Below are 27547 nucleotides of genomic sequence, written 5' to 3'. Positions count from 1 at the left end.
CTACTTTCCTTAATGGAAGGAAATTCCAGTGCCTACTTTCCAGCATATTCTTTACTTTTTTACATCAATTTTCAATATGAGAAGGGTTTGTCTATAGCAGCTGTGAAGCTGAGTGATCTCTTTGAGAGGAGGAGAATGCTGAAATAGTCAAGGTTCAAGCAAATAAACAAACTGCTTTGGACCCCTATATATGTATTAGTCAGAAATATCACAGTCTACACAAGTATGCATGCTAATTATTCATTTAAATTTTGGCTTTATACAAACTCCATAGCACAGTTTTTTTTCTAGGTATTTTAAAGAATAACAAATGAGATACTGGATATTTATGAAAGTAACGGACTGTTTTTCTCACCATCTATTTTCACATGTCATTCAGGTATCAATAAGTCTTGAATGTTTATTCCCTATGCTCTGGAAGTAGAGTAGTTGAGACAAAAATAGTGCTGTATATGCCTCTCTTCAGTAGCTCATCTTGATTTTAGAAATCTGGAAGAAAGTCCATCTCTACTGGATGAACATGTAGCTTCAACCAAAAGATATGAGGAGGACGACAGATAAATCAGTTTTCGTCCTGTTTTAGTTGTACACGCTTGTTCTGTGAGTGGCATTGCCATCAATGTAAGAAAAGAGTCCTTTCTTCTCAGTGGCTAAAGCCACTTTGTAGTAAAGCTACTGTATTTCAAATGCAGTGGTGATAATTGAGAAGTTTTACATGGTGAGGTGGGTTGGATGGGGGAAGGCGGATTTTCGGAGTTTTGACTCAGTGCCACAACAAAGTAAAAATTAAAAAAAATCTCCTCATGAGAAACCACATAAAACACTGGTGAAGGATTGTCACTGCTTCTCAGTTTCCTATTAGATGTTTGGGGAACATAATCAAGCCTTTATAGTGCCTTACTGTTGATACAGCAGTAGAAATAGATGAACGTGAAGTGGTTCTGGCAAATCCAAGACTTTCTCTAATGAGTTTTTCTGGCTTTATTTCTTAAATGAGGTGTTAGAGAGTTTGGTGTTTTCCTGGAAGCAGTCACCTGAATGATGATAAAAATGTGGCCCCATAAGTCTTGATGAGCATTACAGTTAATGAAATTGCTCTAACCTGGGCTTTGTGAGTAGCATCGCCTACTGATCCAGAGGTGCTGGAATTCTTGCCTTTACATTAAGAACCAAATCGCTTTTACAGAAGGAATGTGTGCTTAAACTGATGCTCCTCTTAGCTTTTCTTTTATAACTTTTGGGTTTTCTCCAGTTTTTGAGTCCAGTAAAACATACCAAGCAGGTTTAAATCCCTTTTGCTAGGGCTGGGACATGGCAGAATACACAGTAGCCATGGGTCTTTATAGTTTGACTCTTATTTGAACATAATTTTCTCTTCCCTTTTTTCTGCCCCCACCCACTCTTTCCAGAAAAGAAAGTCATTGAGAGGTTTTTTTCCTCCTATCAGGGTCTGTATGTTTCATTGGGTTGGATCTGTCTTTTTCCTGAATCCTTAGACAATTCTTTACCAGGTCACATTTGGAAGGCTCTCTTTAAAACCATAAATATGAAAATCTTCTTTGATTGTCACTTTCTTCCATTGCACATGAGGAATTTTAGCCATAGTTTTACTGAAACAGAAATATTGGATTAGTTTAGATTAGTTTCAGCATTATTCTTTTGTGCAATTATAAATGTTATGCTTTTACCTAAGCTACTAAGGTAGCCCTTATCGTCTTTATGAGGCAGACAGGTTTTCCTGAAAAAAAGTCTTGCCCAAATCACAGCTTCACCTGAAGGAACCAATTAAAAATAAAAATTGATTTTTTTATCCCAGATATAGCACCCTTATTTTATGAGCAAATAAATATGAATTTGGTTCCATCTCTGCATACCAATAAGGATTATTTCAATCAACACTTTTCCCTTTTTCTCCCTGTGTACAAAGTCATCTATAACTTGTAAGAAGGCCTTCCTGTTTTCAACATTTGTCGCTGCTGACCATTGTCTAATTAAATTTGATGTGGGCATCTGGATGTATGACTGGGCCACTTTTTATTAAGAGGTCCTTTCTTTTCTTTTTGTTGTTTCTGAATCATTCCTTTGTTTGCTTGTTCAGAGAGGTGAAACTTAGGGACACCCCAGTATCTGCTGTAAAAGCAACATAGCGGGGCAAAAGCAATCCAGAAGAGTTCAGGAATGTGTCAGGGACAGTTTTTGATCTAAGTGCTGGATGTGCTGACTAGGGGAGGTTCTCTGCTGCAGCTGCTGCTCGCAAATAAGGAAGAACTGGTCAGAGATGTGATAGTCAATGGCCTCCTGCCATGCCTACTCATTTTCTTGCTCATCTGAATGGTCTGTTTTTGTGCTTTAAGGAGGCTGTCCCCAAAGATCAAACAGTTTTCCTCAGTTCCTCTGTCCTTCAAGGCAGCCTCCCACAGGATCTTCTTGCCTACCAGTTCCCTGAACAAGCCAAGGTCAGTGCCACAGGAGCAGGCTGATGTCATTGCAAAGCTGCCCTTACCATTTTTTAAAGGTTTTGGTGTTCAGGAGAGTTCATTAATGGCTAGAAAATGGCTCATCTTCAAAACAAGCAACCAACCACACCCCCAAACCCCAAGAAGATTACTACAGACTGGTCAGTCTCACCTCAGTCACTTGGAAGATTATGGAGGAAGACCTCCTGGAAACCACTTCCAGATACATGAGAAACAAACAGGTGTTTGGGAGCAACAGGCATGGATATATCTATATATGTCCTTTGTGGACAAGGCAAAGAGTTGTTTACCTTGATTTTAGTGAGGCTTTTAACATGGTCTTCCCATAGCATCTTTGTAGCCAAATTGTGGAGGTATTGACTAGATGGATGGACTACAAAGTGGCTGAAAAAATGACTGACCATTAAGCTCAAAGTGTGGTGGCTGACCACTGGAAATCTAAGTAACAGCCAGTTACAAGTGGCATTCCTCGGGGATTAATACTGCAGCATCATCTTCTCTGACACCCTGGATGATGGGATGGAGTGAACTCATAGCAAGTTCATGAGTGACACCAGCTTGGAGGGCATGGTCAATATGTTGGAGAGCAGGGCTGCCATTTAGAGGAACTAGAGTAAACTGGAGGATCGGATTGACAGGACCCACATGACATGAAGCAAAGACAAATTCAGAGTCCTGCACCTGGGACAGAATAACCTCTGTGCAGCAGGACTGGCTGGGGAGCAGCTCTGCCAAAAAGGAGTTGAGGGTCCTGGTGGGCAAAAAGTTGAATGTGGATCAACAGTGTGCCTTTATGGCACTGAAGTCTGAGAGAGCTGGGTTGCTTCATCCTGGAGAAGAGAAGGCTAAGGGAGAGCAGGGGAATTAAATTACTCTGGTTCCCTCTTCTCTACTGAAGACAGTATCTAAAAGCTCCGCAGTGAAGGGAAGAGAGGCACCAGTTACAAGTTGCAGCAAGAGAAATTTGGACAGGATAAAAGGAAAAAAATGTTCACTGTGGAGGTGGTAAAGCACTGTGGAATCTCCATCCGTGGAGTTGCTTGGAATGGGACTGGACATAGGCCCTGAGTAACCTGGTCTAGTTTTGAAGCTCTGCTTTGAGCATGAAAGTTGGACTAGAGACCTCCAGAGGTCCCTTCCAGCAGGAATTACTCCGTGATGCTATGGTTTCCTCCATGTGCTCCTTCTCTCACTAATCATTCTTCTCTTCTGAATCACACGCCCTCCTCCCCCCGCCTTGCCGATTTGCTTTCCAGCTATCCTCTTTCTGTCTCTGGTGCACTTTTATGGATGTGCAGTTTGATAGATATATTTTATTATTATTTTTAACAAAGAGTAACTAACTAGTAGTACCTTCATGTATTTCTGCTGGAAAAAAACATGGTTACAATACAAGCATAGAAATTTCGGGTTCTGCATAATGTATTATGTGAGTTAATGAAGTGCATGGGTGTGAAAAGTTTTCCCTCTAAATCGCAGCTGAAAACATTTCCTCTGGTGATCTCATTTCTGGCTTAAGGCTTTCTTCTGCAGTTTAATTTCCCTCAGGCTTGGGATCTTGTTTGGAAGTCTTGAGACCTTTAGTTTTGGAGCCAATGCTTTAAACATCAGAAATTTGCTGTTTTCAGAGGCAGAAGAGACATTATTTGATCCAATGTGGCAATTATTATGCATATGGCTGCTTTGTTTTATTTTTTGCATGCGCACAAAACCTTGCAGATTTTAATCATATGCTTTTTGTATTTGAGATTGATTAATGAAATACAAGAACTTTAAAATTACATTCCACTAATTATAATGAGAAAAAAAGTCCTTGTATGCTTTCCACCTCTGAATTTTAAATGTGGAATTTCTCCAGCTGCAATTTACTCCATTCTCTCAGTGAAGTTCAACTGATTCTTCTGGGATTGTAACAAATTTTTAGTCATCTAGGACATTAGGGCCCATTTTGATTTTATGTTTGACAGCAGAACTCTTGTTTCTATTGCAAACACTCATACTCTATCACCATGGTTGAAATGACTTATTCTTCATGTTAGAGGTAGGAGACACAATTACCTGTTTAAGATTCCGTTCAACTGCGTATTTTACAATGCAATAAGTCTTAATTAATGAAGACTGTAGGGAGTATGAATGAATGCATCCTGTGGCCTTACAAGCAAAAGTACTATATCTGATTGCTGATAAAACTTACAGAGAAGATGCTTGTTTTATGTATGCTTTTGTCCTTCCTTTGGTGAATTTATATCACTCTTCCACCTTCTGGCTATACAATTAACAGCACTGCATTAAATTCTTAGCTCTGGCTTTGGAGAAAAGTGTGGCTTTTGGTCCTACTGTTCCTTCTACAGAGGCAACAAATCTTCCAGAATGTTGTTCCAAGTAGGACATTAGTGTTACTCCGATCTGTAGTTATTGGAAACTAATGACTTGAGTATTAGGTTGGTCTTTTGTTTTGCAAGCAAATACACTTTTCTCTGTTTTCTCCATTTCTTCTCTTCTCACATCATCCTGCTAAGAATAATTTCTTTTAATAATTTGCAAATTCTCCTAAAGCTCCTACTGATCTTTCAATTAGGTTGAGAGTTTGCCAGCATATTTTTAAATGAAAGAAATTTCTTTCTGTTCATAGGAGTATGCCATTCATGTTTAATAACAAAGTTCAGGAAAGTAAATTATGTTGTGAGGGATTTGCTAAATAAAGCAATGTAAATGTGAGTATGAATAAATGCTCAAGTGGTAGTTTGATGAATAGACTGTAAGGAATAGAAAAATAATTTTAATCTGTAAGGGAGTAAGATTTTTTTATATATATAACAATGATTAATTTTATATTCACCTTAGAGAAATTGTTTACCCTCTATAGAAAGTTGTACTGCCTGCAGTTTTTGTTGAAGCAAGTAACACATGCAGAATCGTTGGTGCATATTTTCTCACTGTGTCGTTCTGCCCTGTTTTGTTTTACGTAGTCCACAGGAGAAACGCCCACAACCCCAAAGCATACAAAGGACAACAGAGAGAGCTTCTTCCCAGTAACACCAGCTACACTGCATCCCACCCCAGTGAATCCAGACACTGTGACTCCTGAAAATCTCCTGAGACTGAATGACCTGCATTCCAAACCCAAATCAGCCTCTTCCTCTTCATCCTCCTCCTCCTCAGCATCTTCTTCAGTGCCTCCATCCCAGGAGTCACACAGGGACACTGAGCATCTCCGGAGTCAAAATGCAGAGACTGCTCCCAGCATGTGTGATCTTGCACGGGGTAAGTCTTGGGGAGACTTGGCCCTCTCTGATCCGCTTGCCAAGGCCGTGCGGTGAGTCAGTGCCCAAGTTCCAGTTCTGTTCCGTTTTGTGGTCACTAGACCACATTCAAAAGGCTACACAAAGGGAGTTTTTGTCTTGACTCCGAGATGGGCACATATGTGTAATTAATACATATTTTAATTACTAGGATAAATTAAAGAAATTCTAGTGACCACTGTGTGTGTAACTTACATGTAAAATCATGGAATAGTAGTATAAAAATAAAGTGATATGTTTTAAATCGAGAGTTTTAAGTCCACTAGTATAAAACAAGTTTGTTTTGTTTTCTTCGCAAGTGAATGAAAGACACAGTTCTTTAAAATAGCTTAAATGTTATTTAAAAAAAATTGCAATTGCAATAAATTGGTGGGCAGCTTACATCGGACTTATAAGTGACTGATTAACATAATTAGATACACAGATGTCGCTGCCATGTATACATGTGTGGCGATCCATAATATTGTGAAAATTCCAAGCTTCTACATGGCTGATAGAGTTAGCGGATCATCACTTTTGTGCTTCAGATTTGAGGAAAGAAGCATCTGGCAGGACCAGAACATTGGAAATAAATTATTTATAGTCCTGGTATGGTTATCTGTGAGGTCAGAGTCCAGAAAAGGGTCGAAGAAGCAAAACAAATATGACTTACTCTGTATCAAGATCACATGATTTGTTTAGGGCTGCGTTATATACTTGGTCCTATGCGGTTTGTCTACATGAGGAAGAAATTAATTGAGAATGTTGTCTTTCCTTCAGTCATGGCAGGCTGGCAATGTTAGCAGTAGTCAAAATCACTGTGCAAGGCAATACTGATTAACTTTGGCGCATGAAGTAAGATTAGACCCAATTTCAGACTTACCTTGGGTGCTTCTTTGTGGGACACTGCACGTATTACGATGTCAGAGCTCCTGCTGTAGCCTGTGCTTTTTTGCAACCTTTGCAGGAACAATGTCTGACAAAGCTCCTGCTACTGCCTGTCCTCACCCCATCTGCTCACAAACCTGGGGAGATTTCAAGGCTTATTCTATCCCTACTACATGGTTGTTTGAAATACATAGTTGACACAGTCTCAGTTACCCCCAACCACCATCTGAAATCAGGTTGTGCTACCTCCCTGTTAATTACTCCAAGAATTTTCAGTAATATTTTAAATTAGTCCTCTTCCATTCAGAGAATCGAGACTCTAGTTTCACAGTAAGGATATTTCATATAAATTAATATTTACCTTATGAGTAAACTGATCAAAGTGTCTCAATGCTATGAAAGCATAATTCCTTTTCAAATGTGACTTAGCGCTTTTCTTATGAGCAAAATGGCCCTAAAACTGCTCATAAAATGCATAGACAAATTCATAGGAGCCCAGATAAGTTGTGAATGAACCACATACGTACAGGTATTGTCAAAAGTGACAAATTAGGATACAGTGGAAATAGTGCCCAGATTTGGAAGACTTATTAATAATGAATAATATTAATAATGAACAGACAGTGATCTAGACTGGATATGTTGTTCAGTATCAGTATTTTTTGTATCAGTAATCTTGTATTGTGGCTTTCTAAAGTTTTTACCAATATACTTGTGGTACACGATTTCCTTAAGTAATCAGCCTTGGCATCTAAACGCATATAATCTCCTGAATGCGTCATCAACGAAGAGCAAACTAGGGAGAAATCAGTTTTCCCAATGGGCTAACCTCTGAGTACAGGGTGAAATTGAAATTTAACATCCAATATTAGCAGTTGCGTTATAACGGTCTCATTTTCCTTTCTCACAAATCCATGGAGAGATTGTTTTGGGAGGAAAGGAAAGGAAAGGGGAGAGCAGAGTAATGATACAGAAGGAAAGGCCAAGTCAATGTGTAAACCATGTTTGTTGTTGTCCTTATGAAGCTAAAGAATGGGGTTGCACAGTGTCGTAAGAGATCTTGGCAGGCTTGTTCAACAGGGAGTAATCTGGGTCTGTGCTTAGACAACAGAGGGAAAAAATGAATCCTCTAGTTTATAAAGTTGCTGTGCACTTAGTAAGCAGGCAGATAGAAATGACAATGCAGATAAGAGCTTCTGCAGTTTCCCAGGCCACCTTACAGCGGTTGGAACACTTATTTTAATCTTTGACTTCCTAGGCTTTGTGGGGTTGTGAAGTTTCATGTTGTTCTTTCTTCTTTCTTGCTTTCTATACATCATCTTGATTGAGGGAGACAGGAGGGTTCGCTGCCGGAATTATTCCCCTGAAACCGTCTGAAGATCAAGAGGCTCTGCAGAGCTCTCATTCCAGTGCTCAGTGCATGTGTTGTATCTGGCTTTCTGGCTCTTGGACCTACCTGACAGGTCATTTCTCAGAGAGACACCAAATACTGCTGTGTCCCTTTTTTTTTTTCTTTTTCTTTTTCTTTTTTTTAATTCTCTTACCTTTGCACCTCCTTTAAGAAGAGTTACTTCTAATTCTGTTTTACCCCTTTTTCATCTGCCTTCCATTAGCTCTGCCTTTCTACAAAAACTCCTCCCATCTTATTTTCTGAGTAATGTTTTCATCTTTTTTCTCTCTTTTTAATTGTCATTTTTCTTAACCTCCTCCTGTATCTACTTGTTCATGTGAGAGCATTCCACATCAGAGAATATTAATTGCTGTCTTCTCCTGTGACTTCACCCAGCAGAAGGAACGGCTTTCCAAGCAATATTGGTGCTATACCACTCATTACTTCTGTAAATGTTGTAGTGAGATTTTGGATATAGTTACGACAACTGGAACAGAATGCAGCATGATGAAGTCCAGCAACAAAGTGATAATAGTGGTAATTTCCGCATGAGAACCTTCTACATTTAGGCATAAATCATGGAACTGTTAGCCTTCGTAAGCTCAGGCTAAAATTTGCTCTAGGGAAACTAAAATAGGACAATTAAGGTAAGCCCTCTCCAGTCTGTCACACTGTTCCAGGATTGTACTGTTCTAAATTACTGAAAAATCTTGAGAGTTTTTCTTCTTCACTGTCCTTATCCTAGGAATGATTCTTATAAGGAGTGAACAGGAAAGCATTCATTCACTTCTGAGTTTTGACAGCAAGAGGGGATTTTTATATTTGAAATTATTTTAAATTGTATGTTTTGCTTAAAACTAGCATTTTGCCAGATTGGAATATAAAATCAGAGTAGAAGAGTAACCCTCTTCTCCCATTAAATTCATGTCCATTTAATGTCCAGACATTTCAATATAAAAAGGTCATCATCTTAAGTGTTGAAAATCTCTTTATTATTGGGCTCTTTACTGTCCCTCTCACTTCACCGCTGTGCATGTGAGAACACATTTCACAAGGAAAGCGGGAGCCCTCCACCACTCTGGTCCATTCCTTCACAAGGGAGATAGTGCCATGTACAGAGGTGAGCATGATGGTGACACTAGAGCAAACGCAACAAATGTAGTGTTAATTCTCTGCTTTATAATTTTTTCCCCCAACTTTGAGAGTTACCAGCACATTGGCAATTACTAAAGCATGAGACCGTTCACTCAACAAGCCACTGTTGAGACCAACAATGTGTGGAATTCATGCTTTGGTGAGATTAATTTCTTTTAAGATCTCTTACCAGTAAACAAAATGGACTTTTATTGGGGGATGAGGTAGTGAAATAAGTGTCCTAACTTAGAAATTCAGAGTTAAGGAAGACAATCAGTTCCTCCCGTAGTATGCAGAGATGTTGCAACGCATAAACTGTGAAATGTCCATCTGTAATTTCAAACGTTTGTTATCTAGATACAGCAGGACAAGCCGAGGTGTGAATGTATTTCAGTAGGTGAGCTGTAAAACTTTTAGACTTTCAGAAGTGCAAGGAATAAATGCTAGTGAGGAAGGTTGCGTGGAAAGGTAATTGGTAGTATTGTAATTGTGAGCAATGGAGTTAACTTCTCTAAGTGTGTGGGCAGCAAGTTTCCCTAAAAGACAGATGTTCAAAACAGAGGGGCTTTTGAATTGATAAATGTTGAGCATTCATTGATGATGTATTAACATGGCATTTAGCTGGGCTTCACATTCGTACCAGTACTTTTACATGAGGTGTAAGGAGCATCTTCTCCCCGGAGTCTTCAGCATAGCTTATTTCAACAAGTGATGCTTGATCTGAGGTTGCAGCTGAGTCCTCGGAGGGCTGAGGTGGGGAGGGAAGCACTGCACAGAATTTGCCAGCTCTGTAATTTTGCATTGACTGCATCTATCTTCATATTAAAACAGTGCATGGCACAAAGGTTCACCTTGATTCCTTGCAGTTTCTAGATATCCAAACATCAGTGAACATCTGGAATCACTGTTTCCATCTCTGGGTGAAATAATGGGGATTGCAGATAGTCATGTTTATTTGTGTTTAGCTGCATAGCGATCTGTGTCATTTGAGTTTGCTTGTCGTAGACTTCTAAAGACAAAACACAGATCTTCAGAGCCCGTAGTTCAGAGTACTGCCCAAAGGATTTGCCCCTCTTCACCATGCCTTATTTTAACCATGGGATTGAATTCAAACTTTCAGTTAATTTTTAAGCCACTAAGAGTAGTAAGTAACTTTCAACCCTTCTAACTGTGATCCCAGTCTTTAGTCTTTTCTTCTGCTGAAGTCAAAATCATGCCTTAGTGTGCAGAGTTGGTCTCCGCAGATGCCTCAAAAAGCTGAAACACTGAAAGAAAAAATTAGACTGACTCTAACTCTGTGGTGTCATCTAAGCCTTCATATTGCATTGTTCTTTTAGCAGTTCCTTGCTTTTCATGAAACTTTTTTTTTATTTCTACAGCTTATCTCAATGAAAGGGGGGATCTTTCTTTTCTTTCTGAATGTCTTGAGATTCATGGCATCCTGTAACTCTTTCAGGAGCAAGTGTTAGCTTAAGGGCACTCTCTTAAATTTACGTGTTCTTTGACTCTGTTTTCTTATGTACTTTGTATGCAATTTTCCATTCATTACTTTCTCCTTCTTTTCCCATGTTGAATTTTCCTGGTTTTCTATAGCTTTGTTCTTCAGCTCCCAAGAATGAGTTCCTCCAAGCCTTTAAAAACTCTTCTTTAAAAACTTGTAAGCCCAGGCCTGTTGTTGCATTCTCAAGTAGAAGCGCCTATCCACCAGTTAGTGACTGCAAAGTTACTAATCGAGTTAAACCAGGCTGCCTTCAACTAGCTCTTCATTTACTTTAGGCTCCTGCTGCATCTGCCTCCTGTGTTGACTTGGTATTTTCATTTCCTCTTGTCTGATCCTCGGTTTTCTTGAAGCTTTTTATTTTTTGCAATGGGTGCACTCTGAAAACAACTTCACCGTTGAATTTCAGCAGGGGATTTCCTGTTTGTGAATGACTTCTTAAATCCCTCTTGCTTTGGGCTCAGACGGTACCAGCCAGTCGCATCTTTTCCTCCTCCCCTTGGGAGTACGCCTGATTTAGTTTGCTAGTACGACAAATTCATTCCTGAAAGGCTTTCAGTACACTTAATGTCTATTTCTGACCTTTACTTTTCAACTTTATTGTATTTTATGTATTCAATCTAACACTGCACAAAATCCTTTGAAATTAAAGCTAAATCAATAAGAATAAGTAGGACACTGACAGCAGCTCCGAAACCATGGCCGGTGATGTGATGATAAGTCCGTGGGCTGGGCAGGGTTGGTGATCCCGGAGGCTGGCAAGCCTGGCCCACCCTTTGATCCCCCTGGAAATCCCAGGGCATCCCTGGCCTACGGCACACCTTGCACTCGGGGAACACCTCTTCTGGAGACCACAAAGATTTCTAAAAGAAAGTGGTAGTGACGTTATATTGTTACAGCATCTTTCAGTTTCACTCGTTTTAGATTACTGCCAGCAGAATAAAAGTTAGGTATGGTCATGCACAAATGAAGGCTGGAGAGAGATCTAACTGAAAACCTACAGATATTACATTATTTACAAAGTTTTCAGAGAAATCTCTTAAAAGAAAACAGCAAAACCCACGCTGTTCTAACAGCTGCTTTTTGCTAATTTGTGCTGTGCTTAATTGGTTCTCAGGTCAAAGGAGAATGAAATACGGTCGGAAAAGGAAGGGTCTTAGAGCTTTCACCAGATATCTAGTGCATAAAATTCACAAGCAGTAGACCACAAATGAGAAACTGTTGCTATATTCTAGTATTACTGTGTGTTGCTCTCCAAATGATGTGCTCTTGTTGAGTCAGATATTAAGACACAAATATCAATTATCTGTATTTTTAAAATGCCATTTGAAAGTTTGTGTAGTTGAATACCAAATTTGTTTTTTTGGTCTAAGCCCATAGATTTTTTTTTTTTTTAATCAAAGTTTAACAAAAAAGAAAAGACAGAAAATTGGTATGGAAGTATTCTGTTTTAGGGCTTTTCTTTACCTACATGCATGTCAACATGTAGGTACCTTTGTGCTGGCTGCATCTTCTCTAGGAACGGTGATCGTGGCAGGAAACGTTCGTGGGCGCTGCTAGAGTGGACCCCAGTGCAGACCCCATGGCTGCTGCAGGGAACTAGCTGGGGAATTAGCATGGGCCAGGCCCTATTTCTGGGAAGCACTTTTAGTGCAGCTGCCTATTTTAAATTTTAATAGCACTGATTTGTTGTGCAGCTGGCCTCAGCATCAGGAGATGGCTTGGGGTATGTTTCATATGATTGTGTGTTTGCTCTATAGGACCCTAGAGAGAAATGCCGTGTTGTTACAGTGCAAACTTCTGCTCAGCGCACTGTCCGAATTCCTGTTGTTTCAGTGGGCCGTGGAACTTGTGTTCTGCAGCCTCGCACCTCCAAAATTCTTCTAATGCCTAATTTTCAGCACATGGCTTTGTGTGTCAGCATTGAATCTCATTTCCTGAATGTGGCATTTCTAGTCAAACACTTGTTTATACTGCTATGACTCTGTGGCAAGATACTCGGAATGAATCTGGAGAAAGCAAATGTGTAAGGAAAGGGCTCCATGTAGACCTACTGCATTCCTTAATCAGCTAAACAGCCTCGGTGTCGGCTGTGGTGCCGTGCCTCCCGGCAGGGCCGGTCCAAGGGCTGACGCCCTCGCTGTTTCTGTAGACCAGCATCCTTAACTGACCCACGTTCAGCTGAAGCAGCCTGCGCTCCAGAGCCGGCTTTCCGCTGCCTGGGTAGCAGAGTGGATGAGGAAACTCTGAGCTCCTTCAGACTCAGGCTTTCCGTACGTAGCCTTTCCAGCTGCTGGATGGGAAAAAAGCTGTATTAATTCCCGGCACGCCAGAGGGCGAGGCAGGTGGGATACAGAAGATGTACACACTAGCACTTTTCTTTGGAAATGTGGTAAGATACTTACTCCATCGTGGCACAGAGCAAAGGATCAGACCCATTTCCATCACCATGAGAAAAAAATGAAATAACACCACCTATCTCCCATGGTGAATTAGGAACAGTCAGTTTGGTGCACAATTGCAGGTGCTCTGAGTAGCCATTAAAATACAAAGTAAACCAGTTGTTATTGGGACTGGTAAAATAAGTATTTCCTAGTGTCTGCAGGTGCACAGAATTTGGCCCTTATTCTTTTGAAGTGTTTTGAAGGCAAAGCGGAGCAGAATTGTTAATCTGTAGTAATGGATTTTCAGGCATTTTCTTTGACACACACAGCTGCTGGGGAAGGTATTTTGCAGAGGGATGAAGGCGAGTGGGGCAAGTGCTTTATTTAAGCCCTTGAAACGGTTTTCTGTTCACTTCTCCAAGCATACGCTTCTGAAATCATGGCAGTCGTCTGTTCTGGATGCCAAAGCTCAGTTCCTTCCTTTTTCCCGTAATGAAATCATATTTTGTGCAATGAACTCTAAGTTGCTTATATCCTTTAGCATATCTGTGCTTTAATACTTCAAACTGCCTCCCTCAGGAATTGGAAAACATTTTTTCCAGGTGCTAGATGCATTTTCTGGGCTTGTCTTTCAGTTGTCGTGTAATAGGTTCAGTGCATGACAAAAGAATTTTTCAAAATTCCAGCTAAAGTGTTTTATAACATTGTGATGTTAACGTCTCCTTACGCCTGACAGTACAAGGCAATCGAACGGCAAAGTGCACCGTGCGCAGGGAGCTGCGCAGCTTTTACTGGGTTCGGTCCTCCTGCTTTCCAACTTTCTCCGCATCTGCAAGGCAATATTTTTGAGGGTGTTATTTTCCACTGCGTGCGCATCAGAATGGCAAAGTAAACTGCGCTGGTAGTATAGGACTCGCTGCTGCAGTTGCATAATCTCATGTTTATAGTGTGTGGATAACATGCATCTAGCGTATGCGGTGTATAAAGGGAGCGAGCGAGCGAGAATATTAACTGTGATGAAGTCATGAACCCCGGCGCCCGCTATAGGCATCTGCAAACACTGGTTACCCTGGCAACAAGTGGAAAGAGGTTGGAGAGGAAAGCTGGAGTAGGTTGTTGCACTGAATTGTTTTCAGCTTGTTTCTTCCTCACTAAAGCAGGGAGATGTTGAAAGGTATGACGTGCCTCTTTCTATGCGTATACTATATTCTATATATCGAGAGAGTTGTTGGGAAGGGGAAGGCTAAAAGAAAATTCTTAGAATTCAGCTCAATTGCACGTGAACTTTTCAATATAAATATGAATATGCATTGCAAATCTGTGTTTTTTTCTATATGCTTAATATTTGTGTGTTGTGCTCTAAGGTGAGAGGGCTAAATGGCTCTCCAGAGTACAGAACCTGTCCCGTCTTCAGCCTGGAGACAACTGGCTGTTGCATCTTACGTCTTCAGAAACCGATTTTATTTTAAGCTGGATTTGTAGAGCTAATGTTTGAAAACCTGCCAGAACAGTGCAAGTACTGTGTATTAGCAAAAGATTTGTTAACTGAGATTAAATCTGAGCTTTTGAACACCTTCAGAAGGTGCTGTACTTGTTTGCTTGTGCTCTTGCGCTTGGGCAGAATATTGTGGCTCATGAGTTAGTGGAGTCTTTACCTCCCTGGGGAAAGTTTTTATTAGAAAATCTGGGACATTGTGTTCAGGGCTATAACAGTGTCTTCCACAGGACAAATAGCAAGATACTCTCTTCAGAAATCTGTTTTAGATGATAGAAAATCCAAATGTGTGTCTCTTCTTGATTATCCTTCTGTCTTTTGCCCTTTTTGTCTATAAGGAAAAAAGATTTAATAGATATCAGTGCACTATATTAAAGTTTCGTTAGTACAAATTATGAGATATATACACCTGAAACAACCAATTCTTGTTATTTTCAAGGATTTTTTTAAAAATAATTTGGTCATTGACTTAATTTTTAACTTAAAAATAATGCCACTCTCAAGTGACTATTACAAAAAGCCAAAATTGCACAGCCATAAAAGAATAAATTGGGTGACCCACTCAGTAGAATTCAATCACTCGCAGTCATAAAAGAATAAATTGGGTGACCCACTCAGGGAGCAGAATGCAGTCGCTGTGTATTTAACGCCTCTGACAGCAAGGCATCGATTAGCAGACAGTGGTACTTGATTCTCATGTACTGAAAGATACAGCCGAATCTAATATTAACAAGTGTTGTTCCCAAAAGTGTAGGAATAGAAATGCACATTTAGCGTGCCAAATTTATGCCCTTTCATTTCCATTCACTTTTACATGGAAACCAGCTGACACATAATTTTATTCAAATTAAATCTAATTTTATTACACTATAAAACTGGATCTGCAGAACTAATAAAAACAAACAGTGCGTGGTATGGAAGATGGAGATGCGTATGAGCATGCTGACTGCTGATAAAAGGATGTCAACATATATCAGTCTTGTAGCATTTGGCTAGGAATCGACAGCTCAAAAGAGCTTTTGTCAGTGTGGGGATGCATGGCATAATTCAGAACGAAGGCACAGCAAAGCAGCTTAAGCAGTGATATGTCTTATAATTAAGTAAAGGTAATAATCAGCATAAGAGGTAGAGCTTTGTCCTTGGACAATAATACAAATCTGAGCTCTTATTCTGACTGGTGAGCTGTTAAGTCCCTAATACAATTTAGCAGTTGCAATCTGTTCTCAGCTAACAGTATGGTTAAGCCTATAGGATTTACAGTTCATTTATAGGTAGTATTGTATCTGCTGAAATTAATTCGTGTTTTGTATTCTTGTTAATAACTGAATAAATAAGCGAATAAGTTAGTACTTACCAAGATGTTTAAGGCTGCGAGTCTGAAGTGTTGAAACAAGTTAGATGGGCGTTGACTTCTTAGCTCTCTGGCGGGATAATCTTCTGAAATCATCATTTTCATCTTGCTTTTTTCAGATGTTGATGTGATGTTTCTTTCCATCTTTTGATCGAAAGCATGTCTTGTGGCCGTTTGGTTAGGGAAGTCCTCTTGGTTTAGGCTGCAGCTTGTCGTCAGAAGTTAGCGGTGTGATGGGGGTGTGTGTGCGTGGGCTGCAGGGCATGTTAGGGCTGCGCCTGCTTCGTACCAGGTCTCTTGTGCTCTGCCAGCATATGGTTAAATCGTACATGTGTCTGGTGTAAAGGGCAGGCAAGTACACACCATGCCTCTTGAGCTCTCTGCTGTTTCTTAAACAGGGAAATAACGAATTATGATTTCCCTAGTCCAGGTTCCTGTAGTTTAAGTATTTCCTTCTGTGTTGTTTTTAAGTTGATTTGATCTATTTATACAACGCATGTATAAATTCAACAATTACCATCATATTTCCAGTGCTATATTTTGAAGTCCATAAAGAAATGTGCAGGGGAGGGCTGCGGATGGGAACTACAGGCGTCCCTGTTAGACCTTCCCATTTTGCACTTGATACTTGAATCAACGCAGAACAGAGGCTGCTGTGATTTGTGCGTGACCTTTCCTTTTCTGGGACTATTGGAGAATTCTCTGCAAGCAAACTCATTTGTTCTCAGGCTTGTGTTGCCTATCAGCTACCAGTTTAGATAATGGCGTTTTTTCTTTACCTATGAAAATCAGTGGCTGAAAGAACTTACTTACAACCTGCTTTGGTAAACTTTTTTTTGTACAAATTGTTCAAAACCCTAGAAAATGTAATTCATTAGAAGAGTTGCATCTTTGACTTTTGCCACGTTGTTAAGCCACAAGGTTGTTGTCTTAAGCGTGTTCTGCAAAGGGGACTCTTGGCCAGGAGATCGTTATCATTGTAAATTCCCAGTTCTTATCTACATTGATGAAGATGGAGAATTGTTTTTCAGCACTTCAGGAGGAAAAAAAAGTATTTTTCCAGTGAGAAAAGTTGAAAAATAATTCCTTTTTAAGAAGTTATGCTCTCAAAGTCCTAAACTAATTTAGAGCAGGGACATATGAAGAATTCTAGAGCAATTTAGATTATGAATTTACAATGCATCAGCCGATCTGTGATAGTTGCCTGTGCCCACCTTACCCTGTATAAATATAAGGTAATTCAAATCAGCATAGACAGTCCTTTGTTTTTGAAGAATATCTTTGTTTTATCAGAAAATAAGAACTTGTTCATGTGTCCATGGCCTTTAAAGGCCAGCAGCTATTTCTGTCTGCCCATCCCAGAAGGGGTTGTCATTAGTAGCTCACAGTAGTTCAGTGAAAATTACTCCTCTTATGTACAATATGCAGCCCAGTGTGAAGAAAACTGGTTTAATATTGCATTCATTTAAGAGCAAATACAGATGATATATAATTAAGACATTGGACACACACTAGGATTCTGAGTTAGAAACATTCCAGATCCTGGAATGGCAGAAGGTAGGAATTTTAGACTAATTAATGTATTTATAGAGGTACAGGGGACATATCAGTGAAAAATGAGCATTTAGTATAACTTCGTATTAGTTATGTCAAACCAGATCTGGTCCTGTTACTGGATGTTCACAATAATTAATCTTACCTACCAGTAAGCTGCTCTTCAATATAGTATGTACCTGCGGTTGCAGATCAGAGTGAGATGTCTGGATCACAGCTGGCTCCTTATTAAGGGTGATGGTTTTTGCTTTGCCTGGATGACGGGTGTTTCAACCCTCAGGTCTCCAAAGGTTAATGGTCAGTTGGATGTGTTTGTTTCTTGCATTTGTGCGAGGATAACAAAATGTCATGCACCAGAATTCTTTGTTCAGCTTTTTAAATGCCACTTGGTTTTTTTTTCAAGAGTTGGAATTGATGACACCAAAGCAGTGTTTTTAAAAGAAAAAAAAAATTCTACCACTTGGTTAGACAGCAAAAGGACTGAGGCTTAGGAAGGGGATCGGGATGCCTCTTAATCTGTGAATTTTGTTTCGTTAATAAAGAGGAAGAAGAGCTTGAAGTGCCTTTGGAGGGGCTTGGATTTCAGCAGCAAGAGTCACGGCTTTGTCAGCAGATGAAAATGGCTACAGTTGCACCATCACCAGAGCCTGTGTGCTGGCAAGTGGAATCGGTGACCAGCACAAGCTCGGGACATGCTTCTACCCAAGGTAAGGGGGTTTTATGCTGCTTATAATTCTGGATCTAGTGGCTAAATGAGTATCAATATGCAGAGACTTGGATAGCTGTGGTGCATATTCCTCAGCTTCTCTGCCTGCCTTTCAGTCAAGTATTCCAGAGTTTACAGGCATTCCTGGCAACGTCCCAGCTTCCTGGAGAAGTGCCTTGTAGTCCCTTAATGGTTATTCTTTTTGGTGTATGACTCATACTAAATACCACAGCAGCAAAGCCAAACAAAAAACTAGCCAGTACCTGGCTATCGTGCTATAGTCTGTGCTTCTTTTAAACAATATTGGAATATTTAGCAGAAGGAAACGATTTTTTGCAATACTCGTACTAAGTAAGTCAGGTTAACATAAATACCCAACCTTACAACAGTTAATGCTTTCTATCCCTCCTCTGCCTCCTTTCCAAGAAAAGTAGAGGTGGTATTTTAACTGGAAAAAATTAAAACGTGGTATTTCAGGAGGGCATACTCTAGATATTCATGTTTGTGTATCTCTTTTTCGTTTTTTGTGAGAAGCAGATTGTCCTATATCTGATTACTGCAACATTTCTGGCACTGTACTCTGAAATGATTGACTGCACTTGGAGGTGGGTCACAGACCTTGATGGAAATCCATGCCTCAGCTGGTGTGACAGTTCTTACATGCTTGTATACTGCTGAAAACATACTATTCAATATTATATCCTTCAGTAGTTAGTTCTGCCACTGCTAGGTTTTTCAGGATAGCATCAGGAAGCTGGCATTTTATTTTGCTGCCATTAAGTAGTCCTGTCAGTCCCAGAAACCTGCAAGAGAGTGGGTAATTTTACTGGGATTTGACAAGACTGAATATGAAAAAAATGTATATGAAAATGCCTCTCATTATTATCAATCTGAGACAGACTCTGGTGTTTTCATTCATAAATCAAAAAAAAAAAGTTCTGACTCTACATGAAGCAGCATTATTAATAAATCTCTGTTAATAGAGTCTCAGTTTTGAATGTAAAAATATTGTCCCGTACTGATTATTGTTGCACATACATATTATTTTGTAATGTGATAGTGTCTAAAGAAGGGCCAGGTCCCTCTTTGCTTCATGCACTAGAAGTGAAGAACAAAGAGAGGAGCCCTGTCTGAGCGAGTTTGCTTTGTAAAGACCACAAGCTGAGAGGCTTGGGGAGTATGTGGAAATGATGTGACAGTGCTAAACGGTGTGGCAGAAAGTGGCATGAGCACACCAAGGATCTTGATTCTTTTTTGGACATCACACCAAAGGAGGTTTTTATGGCAGTATTTGAAGAGAATAATGAGGTAATTTTGACAGGTGTTTCCATATATATTTCTTAACTTGTGAGGACAGCTGTGGAACTGTGGGGTTTCCTTTAGTGGAAAGCACAAAGGTCTTCCTTGAAAATATAACAAATGGATGGTGGAGCTTGAAAATGTGAATGGATAGAGGTAGGAGCTGACATCTCAACAAACGAAAAAAGGAGATAATGCTATAGAGGAGGAAGTTTAAAAAAGCCTCATAAGATAAAAGTAAGCAGCTTTATTTGTTGCATTACAGAGTGGCAAGCATTAGAGAATGCAGAAATAAGATGTTGGGATCTGAAACAACAAGTGGGTGTTTGCAGTAGCCTTCTAACTAGATGTAAATGGGTCAAGGTTACGCTGTCATTTGTCCTACTTGGCACAGACAGGCTAAGTTTCTGCTGTCCAGTAAGATTTTTAAAAATTGACCGGTTTCCAGTTGTCACTGTAGAATCTTGAGGCACTTTTTTCTTCTATTTCTGAGCCTTAATTAAAGCAAGGCTTGAAAAAAGGCCTTTTGAGCCAGCCATATACCTAACAATCAACTGTGTCCTCTCCTTTGACATCTGAAATCATAGATAGCCTCCTAATATGTTTTTTTCATATTATTTTCTCTTTAGCCTCCAGCTCCAAGCCTGAACTCAGCTCCAGCTCACAGACTTTGGGAAGTCAGCAGAGCAAGACAGATGGCACCCGTGTAAAAACTCGCATTCTGCCCAACATGCCAAAGCTTTTCATACCTTCATCTATCACCAAATTTCCACCTGAGATCACTGTCACTCCACCCACTCCCACCCTCCTTTCTCCAAAGGGCAGCATTTCAGAAGAGACCAAGCAAAAATTAAAGGTAATAAAAGGGAAACACTAATTTTTTCAGATGATTGTTTTTATCTTAATTCTCCCCTGAATAAAATTCCTGTTTGAAAGGAGCGGCTGTTCCTGTCCCCAGTTCATAACCAGGGATTGCATAAGTAATTGAAGGAGATGCTAGCTGTTATCAGCAGGAGTCAGTTTTTAAGGACTAGTGAAGTACTGGCCATGGGTGAAATCACAGCTATCCCAGCCCCTTGTCTGTGGGAATTAGAAAGAGTTACAAAAATGGGTGAGGGAGGTAGTGCAGCCTTTGCAATTCTTATGTTAGTGGAAGCTACTAGAATTTTAACTGTGGGGTAGCCTACAGGTAAATGCTATGTTGTTTCACATTAGGATGCCATATATTTATAGAAATAAGAGGACTTATGAATGTGAAGGAATAGCAGCCAGTAGGCTTTTATCCCTGTGATCATGGGTTTATCCTAACTATTTAGCAATATATTCTCTCTCTCTCTTTTTGGGATCAGTCTGCTATTTTGTCTGCTCAGTCTGCAGCGAATGTAAAGAAGGAGAGCCTTTGTCAGCCAGCTTTGGAAATCTTAGAGACCTCAAGCCAGGAGTCCTCACTGGAAAGTGATACTGATGAAGATGATGACTACATGGACATATGAATGAATTTTGGCCATCATCAACACCAACCATATAACCATTCTTCTTGTTGCCGGCATCTCTGGCAAGCGAAACATCTTCGTTGGCATTATTCTTCATTTAATCTACATCATTGTATTCCTCGCTTCCATTACCTTTGTTATCACCACTACTGCTTGTATTGCCTTCAAAATCTTCGCCATTCTCCCCATCGTGGTGCTTGACAGAAAGAATGGTTGTTTACCAGGCAGTTAATTCATTTGGACCACGTTGTCACCTTTAACTTCAGCAAACGCAAGAATGTTTTGAGCTGCAACTTGCATCTCTACTGTTCCTGCTTCAAACCAGAGCCTTGGGAGCCAGTCCAGTGGCTCTTTTCTATAGCATTTTTCTACCTTTTAGTTGTCTTTCATTTTCCCCACTGGGTACGTTTTCCTCCCGCAGCCTAATCTCTGTCTAGCCAACCCATGAGTAGGCCAGCAACTCCATTTAAGGTGAATGGAGTACGAGAAGTTTGCTGAAATGGTAAAATTTTCAGTCGCATCAGGGAAGTCTGTGGCTTTGGTTCGGGGCGAGAAGGATGAGCTGAAAGCCTGTCGGCTCCGTGGCACAGCTGGATGCCTTGTTAAAATTTGACTAGGTGACAGAAGGCAAAGAAGCAGGTTTTCCAGGCAGACAGAGAGGTTGGCCTCCTGTTTGTGCTCATTTCACTCATATGTATGAGGTCCAGCAAAAATTATCTACCTGAATGTTGGCTTAAAGAACTGAACTTTCCAGAATTGTCTTACAGTCCTTTCTCTTATAATGCCTTGGACAAGCATTTTGAATTGGGGGCTAGATGATATTTTTATGGTGGTATTGAAAAAAACCTTAAGATTTCAGTACCATTTCAGTAATGTCTGTTTTTTTACAGAATGACACGAAAAGGTGTTTTTTTAACTATCTGCAGAGGGACTGCTCACAGTTATTTATATGAGAAAATAATAGTAACAAAAATCTTTTTTTTTTCTACTGAATGTTAACTTTGTAAAATAATGAATGCAAACCATGCAAAAAAAAATCCATGTCACGCTATATATATATACAAACATGCGTGCGCACACACATACATGCACACACACACACACACATATATATATGATAAAAGAAAATGCATACAGCTTGCCATGTTGGATTTCTTTGTGTTTGGGGGAGGTGGTTTTCTGTGAAATGCAGAGCTTTGTATAAACTTTTGTTTTTTTTCTAATAAAGTTGAAATGTACTTACTGTTGTCTCTGTTGGTTGGAGAGGTCAAGATGCCGTGGTTCTGGATGCTGGGTTCCTCCCTTCCTTTCCTTCCGTGGTTCTGGGTTCTTCTCTTCATTTTATTTCCTGGGTAAGAGGGTTCTGGAGGAGGGGGGAAAAAAAAATCTTCCTTTTCTAAAGACTGCCAGAACTCTTGGGATGGCTTTGGTCTTATGTGACCCAGAGCCCGGCCAGCCAGTGCTGCCAAGCACACGTGCTCCCGGTTTGATATCCCCATTGAGATACAAATGGGCCCTGAAGAAAAAGAAGCCGCATCAAACTTTGTCTTACAAGCTCGTTCTTGTACTCCGTGTTGTTCATTTTGAACAAAATGTGATTTGTGAATGAGTGAACTCCTCTGTCGTGGGTGTATTAGCAATTGTTTGTGTAACTTGTTCACTTACTACATGTGATGGGTGAACAGCATGCAAGTGGCACGTGGAGAAGAGCAGGGTAAGTGAGAGGTGAAAGCAAATGTATATTTTCAATAGTAAAATGTTTTCAATGTTTGCTCATTTGGTGTAAGTTATTATAAATATAGTGTGTAGCATGCTCTATAGACATTGACTGGTAATAGGCTCAGATAGCTCTGGAAAATAATAGGAATGATCTTTATTTTTAGAAGATAGCACAGGAAGGACAAAAAGGAACTCATCTTCTAATGTGAAATGGAACACAAAAAGTGGACTTCAGTGCCAACCGTTCTTGGAGGATATAGTTTTAATTAGTGCTCTTTCTCTTAAGTAGCGTAGACTATATAGGCTTTTTGGCTAATAAATATTCTTAAGTGTATGGCTAACTTTAAGATCACCTATGAATTCTTAGGTCCACAATCTAGCACAGGTATGATGTATGCAGACTGAGCATTTGACTTGATTTTTTTTTGACCATTTTTAGTGTAGTCTTTAGGCAAAAACATTGAAAATCTTCATTAAAGTTAATCTGGGCCTCTTATTTAAAAACATAGACTCTTTCTTAATTGAATTTGGTCATTGAAAATAGTTGTTTTCCTTTATTCTTCTTGAGGTTTCCTTGAAACTAGGCATTTTGCAATTTTTTTTCCTCCAGTACTTGTTAAAATGCCTGATCTTGATCTTTGTTTGACTCCCGGCCTTCCTTTTTTGAGAAGGCTTTTCTACTGCTGAGGGAAAACTACCACAGTGAGAAAAACTGTTCCTATGAGAAAAGTGAGCTGAACATTGTTGATCTGCTCTAAACTTGTTTAAATCTTCAAACTACAAAACTGTGTAACTTGTTTTATCCGATTTTCAAAAGTCTTAACTGTTTTCTGCTTTTTATCTGTGATCTTTCATTCCTATTATGCTCTCAGGCAGCTCGAGGACTTTTTTTTTTCAAGCTCAGAAAGTTACTGAGACTGATGGGATTTCCTGGGCCGCTGCCTTCAAATCCTGCTCTTCTGCTAATGGCCAAACACTGCGTTGCTCGGCTGTGGGCCACTATCCATGATGAGTATTACTGCTGATCTGTGCCAAAGGACCCATTCTTCTTCTGTATGTATGAAATCCTCTCTCGGTAAGTACACTTCACGTAGTCAGTGTTCAGTTCAGGGAACCGTATTCTGGGGAGAAGATGCCAAGATCGCTGGCTGCATTTTCCTATGCTTTTTTTCTGAAGCACCATTCCTACAGGTGCTTGGAGCAGGAACTTCAAATCCTGTGCAAACAGAAGTATTCACTTCATATGGCCTCCTCTGAAGCCTGACAATATGATTTTATGGAATTTTCAAAAAAAGAAAAGTCTTACGGTAAAACTGATTTTACTTGAAGCAATTTCTGTGTTTTTTATCCTAAACGTAGTCATAATAGCTTGAAATCCTGGGTGTAGGCAAGGTCAAAATTATCAACTGCTCTGTTTCAGAGTTGCATAGCAAATGTAAATAAGGCTTCTGGTCTTTAGGATTTACTGGGTCACCATTGCTTCTGAAATCTCTGCATTCCCAAATCTCTTTGTAATATTGTGCCAGACAAATAAATTGCAACTACTGAAGTATACTGCTTCTCTCTATATATTATTTTGTTGTTTGTTTTTTTTCCTCTATGAAGCTATAGGGAGAGGAGTGTCCGGTGCCTAAAGTGAATTTGCATGTGCAGACAAAAATGTATTAAAAGATGGTATTTTATACCATCCTTACTCCTCTAACATAGGAAGAGCTTTAAACATGAAACATCATTTGCCAAATAAAATATCCAACTCAAATGCCACTCAATCTAACTCAAATTGCCAAATATCCAACTTGGATGTCATTTTTCTACAGAATACCCAGAGCTAGGAAACCCAGCAGAAGATTTGAATATATTGTTCTATGTAGTTAGAAACTATTTTCGGTATCGACAGATGAGCGCAGCGAAAGCAGTTTTTTTATTGCTTCCTGTATCTCTCCCTTGTAGCTTCTGTTGCATTTGCAATGACGTTGTGTGTGTCCCAATGAAGTGACCAGCTTTTCTCAGGTCGGTCCAGAATTTTGAACTTCGGTGCACCCTGAAGCCCAAGGCGGGGGCGGAAAGGTCTCTGTTTCCCCTTTCCTCTTTCCTCTTTCTGCCAGTAATTGATTAAAAAGCAAATCCTTTTTGGCTACCAGAAACCCAAACTGTTAAGGCTTCCAGCCAAATAACAAGAAAAGGTTTTTTTCCAAAGCAAATGGGAAAAAAAAATTATTTTGAATCAGATGCTGAGAAGAATTTGTGAATAGTTCCTGTGCTTTCTGCACTGTTACTGGGCATTGCTTTTACACATAGCAAGGTATCTTTCACTGATCACCATTCTTAAGGTAGATAGTACTGGGATTTAGTTGTATTTAATGCAATTTCTTTTCCTGGCACAAGGATTAAATAATTTATATATAATTGAGGCCATCGAGAATTTGGATCTCTGAGGCAAGGGCTAGTGTTTTTACTAAGAATTTTTGTTAGGCACAGCTGTTATTAGTGGCTTCTTCCCGCTGTCTCAGAAATACTGTTCCTCAAAAACTAATAATGTTTTATTTGACATTAAATGTCTTCCTTAATTTTATCAAGTACTAGGGTTTGTTAGTTGTTGTTTCTTGTGTTTTTTTTTTTTTAATTAGAACAAGATTGCCTCATGAATAATGAAATTAATGTCTTTTGCAGCCAAAATAAACACCATATGGTCAGGGAGAAAGGGACCATAAAAAGATGAGGAAGGCATGGCAGCAGAAGCTGATTAGAAGACAGAATGGATTGAATGGAAACAGAGGGGCCAGGTGAAACTAGACTAAGTTTTGTAAATCACTAAGTTTTAACTCACTAAAGTGAGATAATACAGTTGTTAAATTCAATGTTCTGGTTTTGGCAGTGGTGATGTCATTTCTGGGAAGCTGAAGAATTCATGGTGCACGTAACTTGTGCGCGCAGTGTTACAGGGCATAACTGATTTCTGTTCCTGCAGCCGTTGCCGTGTTTTTTAAGGAACAGCGTGGCAGAGTAAAGGAGTTGGGATGCTCAGAAGAAAAAGCAGCAAGCATAAGTCTTAAGAGCTGTTACTTAGAGCTGGGATGTAGGAGCTTTGTTCTTGCAGCTGAAGATGATGGCAAGAACTTAAGGGTAGATGTTGAGTGCTAATTGCCATCTTTCCCTTTCTTTTGACTGATGCCTAGGAATCCACTAGTGCTAAGCTTCAAGGCATGCATCAGGATTTTGGGAGTAAACTTGGGGCATATTCTCTAGAAAATACTGAAGTTATAATTTTTTCAGCTCCTGCTTGCTGTCCTCTTCCTTTACATTGTTCATTATCCATGCTGCTTTTGCTTATTCAGCTCTGTAACTCTTCTACCAACCTTTTTTCTGCAGCTGAGGTTCCCCTTCTGCCTTCATCTGGCCTTTTCATCAATATACTTAGGTACTGATTATGCTGTCCCAATGCAGGTGGTGATCCAGTTTAGGCAAAACAGTTTTAAAAGCCTAATGAACAGCTTCTTAGGAAACCTAATAGGCTTCATTTTTCTCAAGCATTACAAAAAATGCAGGTAGATAACTGTAAATCTGTTAGGACAAAAAAACCAGCAATTTTAAGCCTGATGACATTAAGGATGTTGGTAACAAGTGGATCTTGGTGGTCATCTGAGTGTGGTTTTATTCCCTTCAAAATGTCTTGCACTCCATTCATATATGCACAGGTGTCCAGCACACAGTAAGATCATGTTCATCACTAAGTCCTCATGCACCTGGACAGTTGTGCATGAGCACCAGAACCACGACCCAGCGCACCGTCTTTTGTCCAGGGCTTGCGTGCAGACCTGAGGCTGCTATAAAGACATTTAACTCTTAGCACTGGCATTCAGTTATCCCATTTCAGTTTTTCCTTGCACAAATTCATACACAGCCTCATCATCTTAATCTTTTCTTCTGCTGTCCCATAGTAACGTTGTGATCAGCGTGCTGTCAGAGTCTGGTCAGCCGTGTTTTCTGAAGTCATTGCTATTTACAGTAGAAATAGCATCCAAAGGGAAGGGAAGTTCCTCAAAGGGAAGCAGCAACTTGGCTGGAAGAGCACAGCCAGCCCCACTTAAAGCTGTGACAGTAATGTGCTTATGCATGATTTCAATAGAAGTACCCAAATTAGACCTGTGTATTGCCATTCCTGAGCACCCAGCTTTGCTTGGCATAATTTTTTGTCCTCTCTGATTTCTCTACCCCCTATTAGGATGGCACAGTATGCAGGTTTCAAGGTTACTGATCGGTTTCTGTGACAGTGTATGCAGGGGTGCAGCTGCTGGGTCTCTCAATGATATTAAATATGCTGCTGATGTGAGCTAGATCTTTTGTGTCATACCTTGAAAATGGATCCCTATGTCACTACTTATTCTTCAAAATAAATGTTTTGTTTCTTTTTTATATTCATCCCTTTTTCTTTACAGGAAGATTAGCAAAACAGTACCACATTTCAAGTGGCCACCTTGGTTTAGTTAATAGTATCATCCTTTTAGTTTGGTTTGTTTTGAGACAACTTGTCAGAAGCAGGAGAACTGAGTGTGCATCCACCCACTTCATGCTCTGTGAGCCTGAATGTTGCACCTATGACTGTTCAGTAGGTGGTGATGAAATCCATCCCAGCCTGTTTTATTAACCAGGCATCCTAGAGAGTTGGAAAAGCAAAAATTTAGATCGTCAGCAACTGGATCTATGTTTATGCAAAGGAAGACCAGCTTCAGAAACAGAGATTAAGACTTTATTTACCCTTAGCTTCATGATTTATGTATTTGGTGTTAAGTAATCATGAACAAGAAACAGCAAGTAAAATCCTATGAGCAGGTGGAACTTCTTTGCAGCCCAGTGGTCGGTACGCACTGCAGTCCGGTA

At 39.8% G+C, this 27547-nt stretch overlaps 1 protein-coding gene across 3 annotated transcripts in view; it reads left to right on the top strand.

Annotated features, from left to right (window-relative positions):
• Positions 1 to 22192, top strand: part of CABIN1 (calcineurin binding protein 1) — a 129491-nt gene extending 107299 nt beyond the window's left edge. For all 3 annotated transcript variants that reach the window (XM_067307303.1, XM_067307302.1, XM_067307301.1), the window contains 4 exons: positions 5447 to 5741; positions 17995 to 18159; positions 20087 to 20313; positions 20807 to 22192. In XM_067307303.1, coding sequence (XP_067163404.1) covers positions 5447 to 5741; positions 17995 to 18159; positions 20087 to 20313; positions 20807 to 20950 — 831 coding nt within the window. In that variant the 3' untranslated portion in view covers positions 20951 to 22192. The remainder of the gene's footprint in view (positions 1 to 5446; positions 5742 to 17994; positions 18160 to 20086; positions 20314 to 20806) is intronic.
• Positions 22193 to 27547: the final 5355 nt, after the last annotated feature.

The sequence above is a fragment of the Apteryx mantelli genome, chromosome 17 (genome assembly GCF_036417845.1).
Source record: "Apteryx mantelli isolate bAptMan1 chromosome 17, bAptMan1.hap1, whole genome shotgun sequence".
Lineage (NCBI taxonomy): Eukaryota > Metazoa > Chordata > Aves > Apterygiformes > Apterygidae > Apteryx > Apteryx mantelli.
Note: the sequence above shows the minus strand (reverse complement) of the source record. Positions and strands in the feature narration are given on the sequence as shown.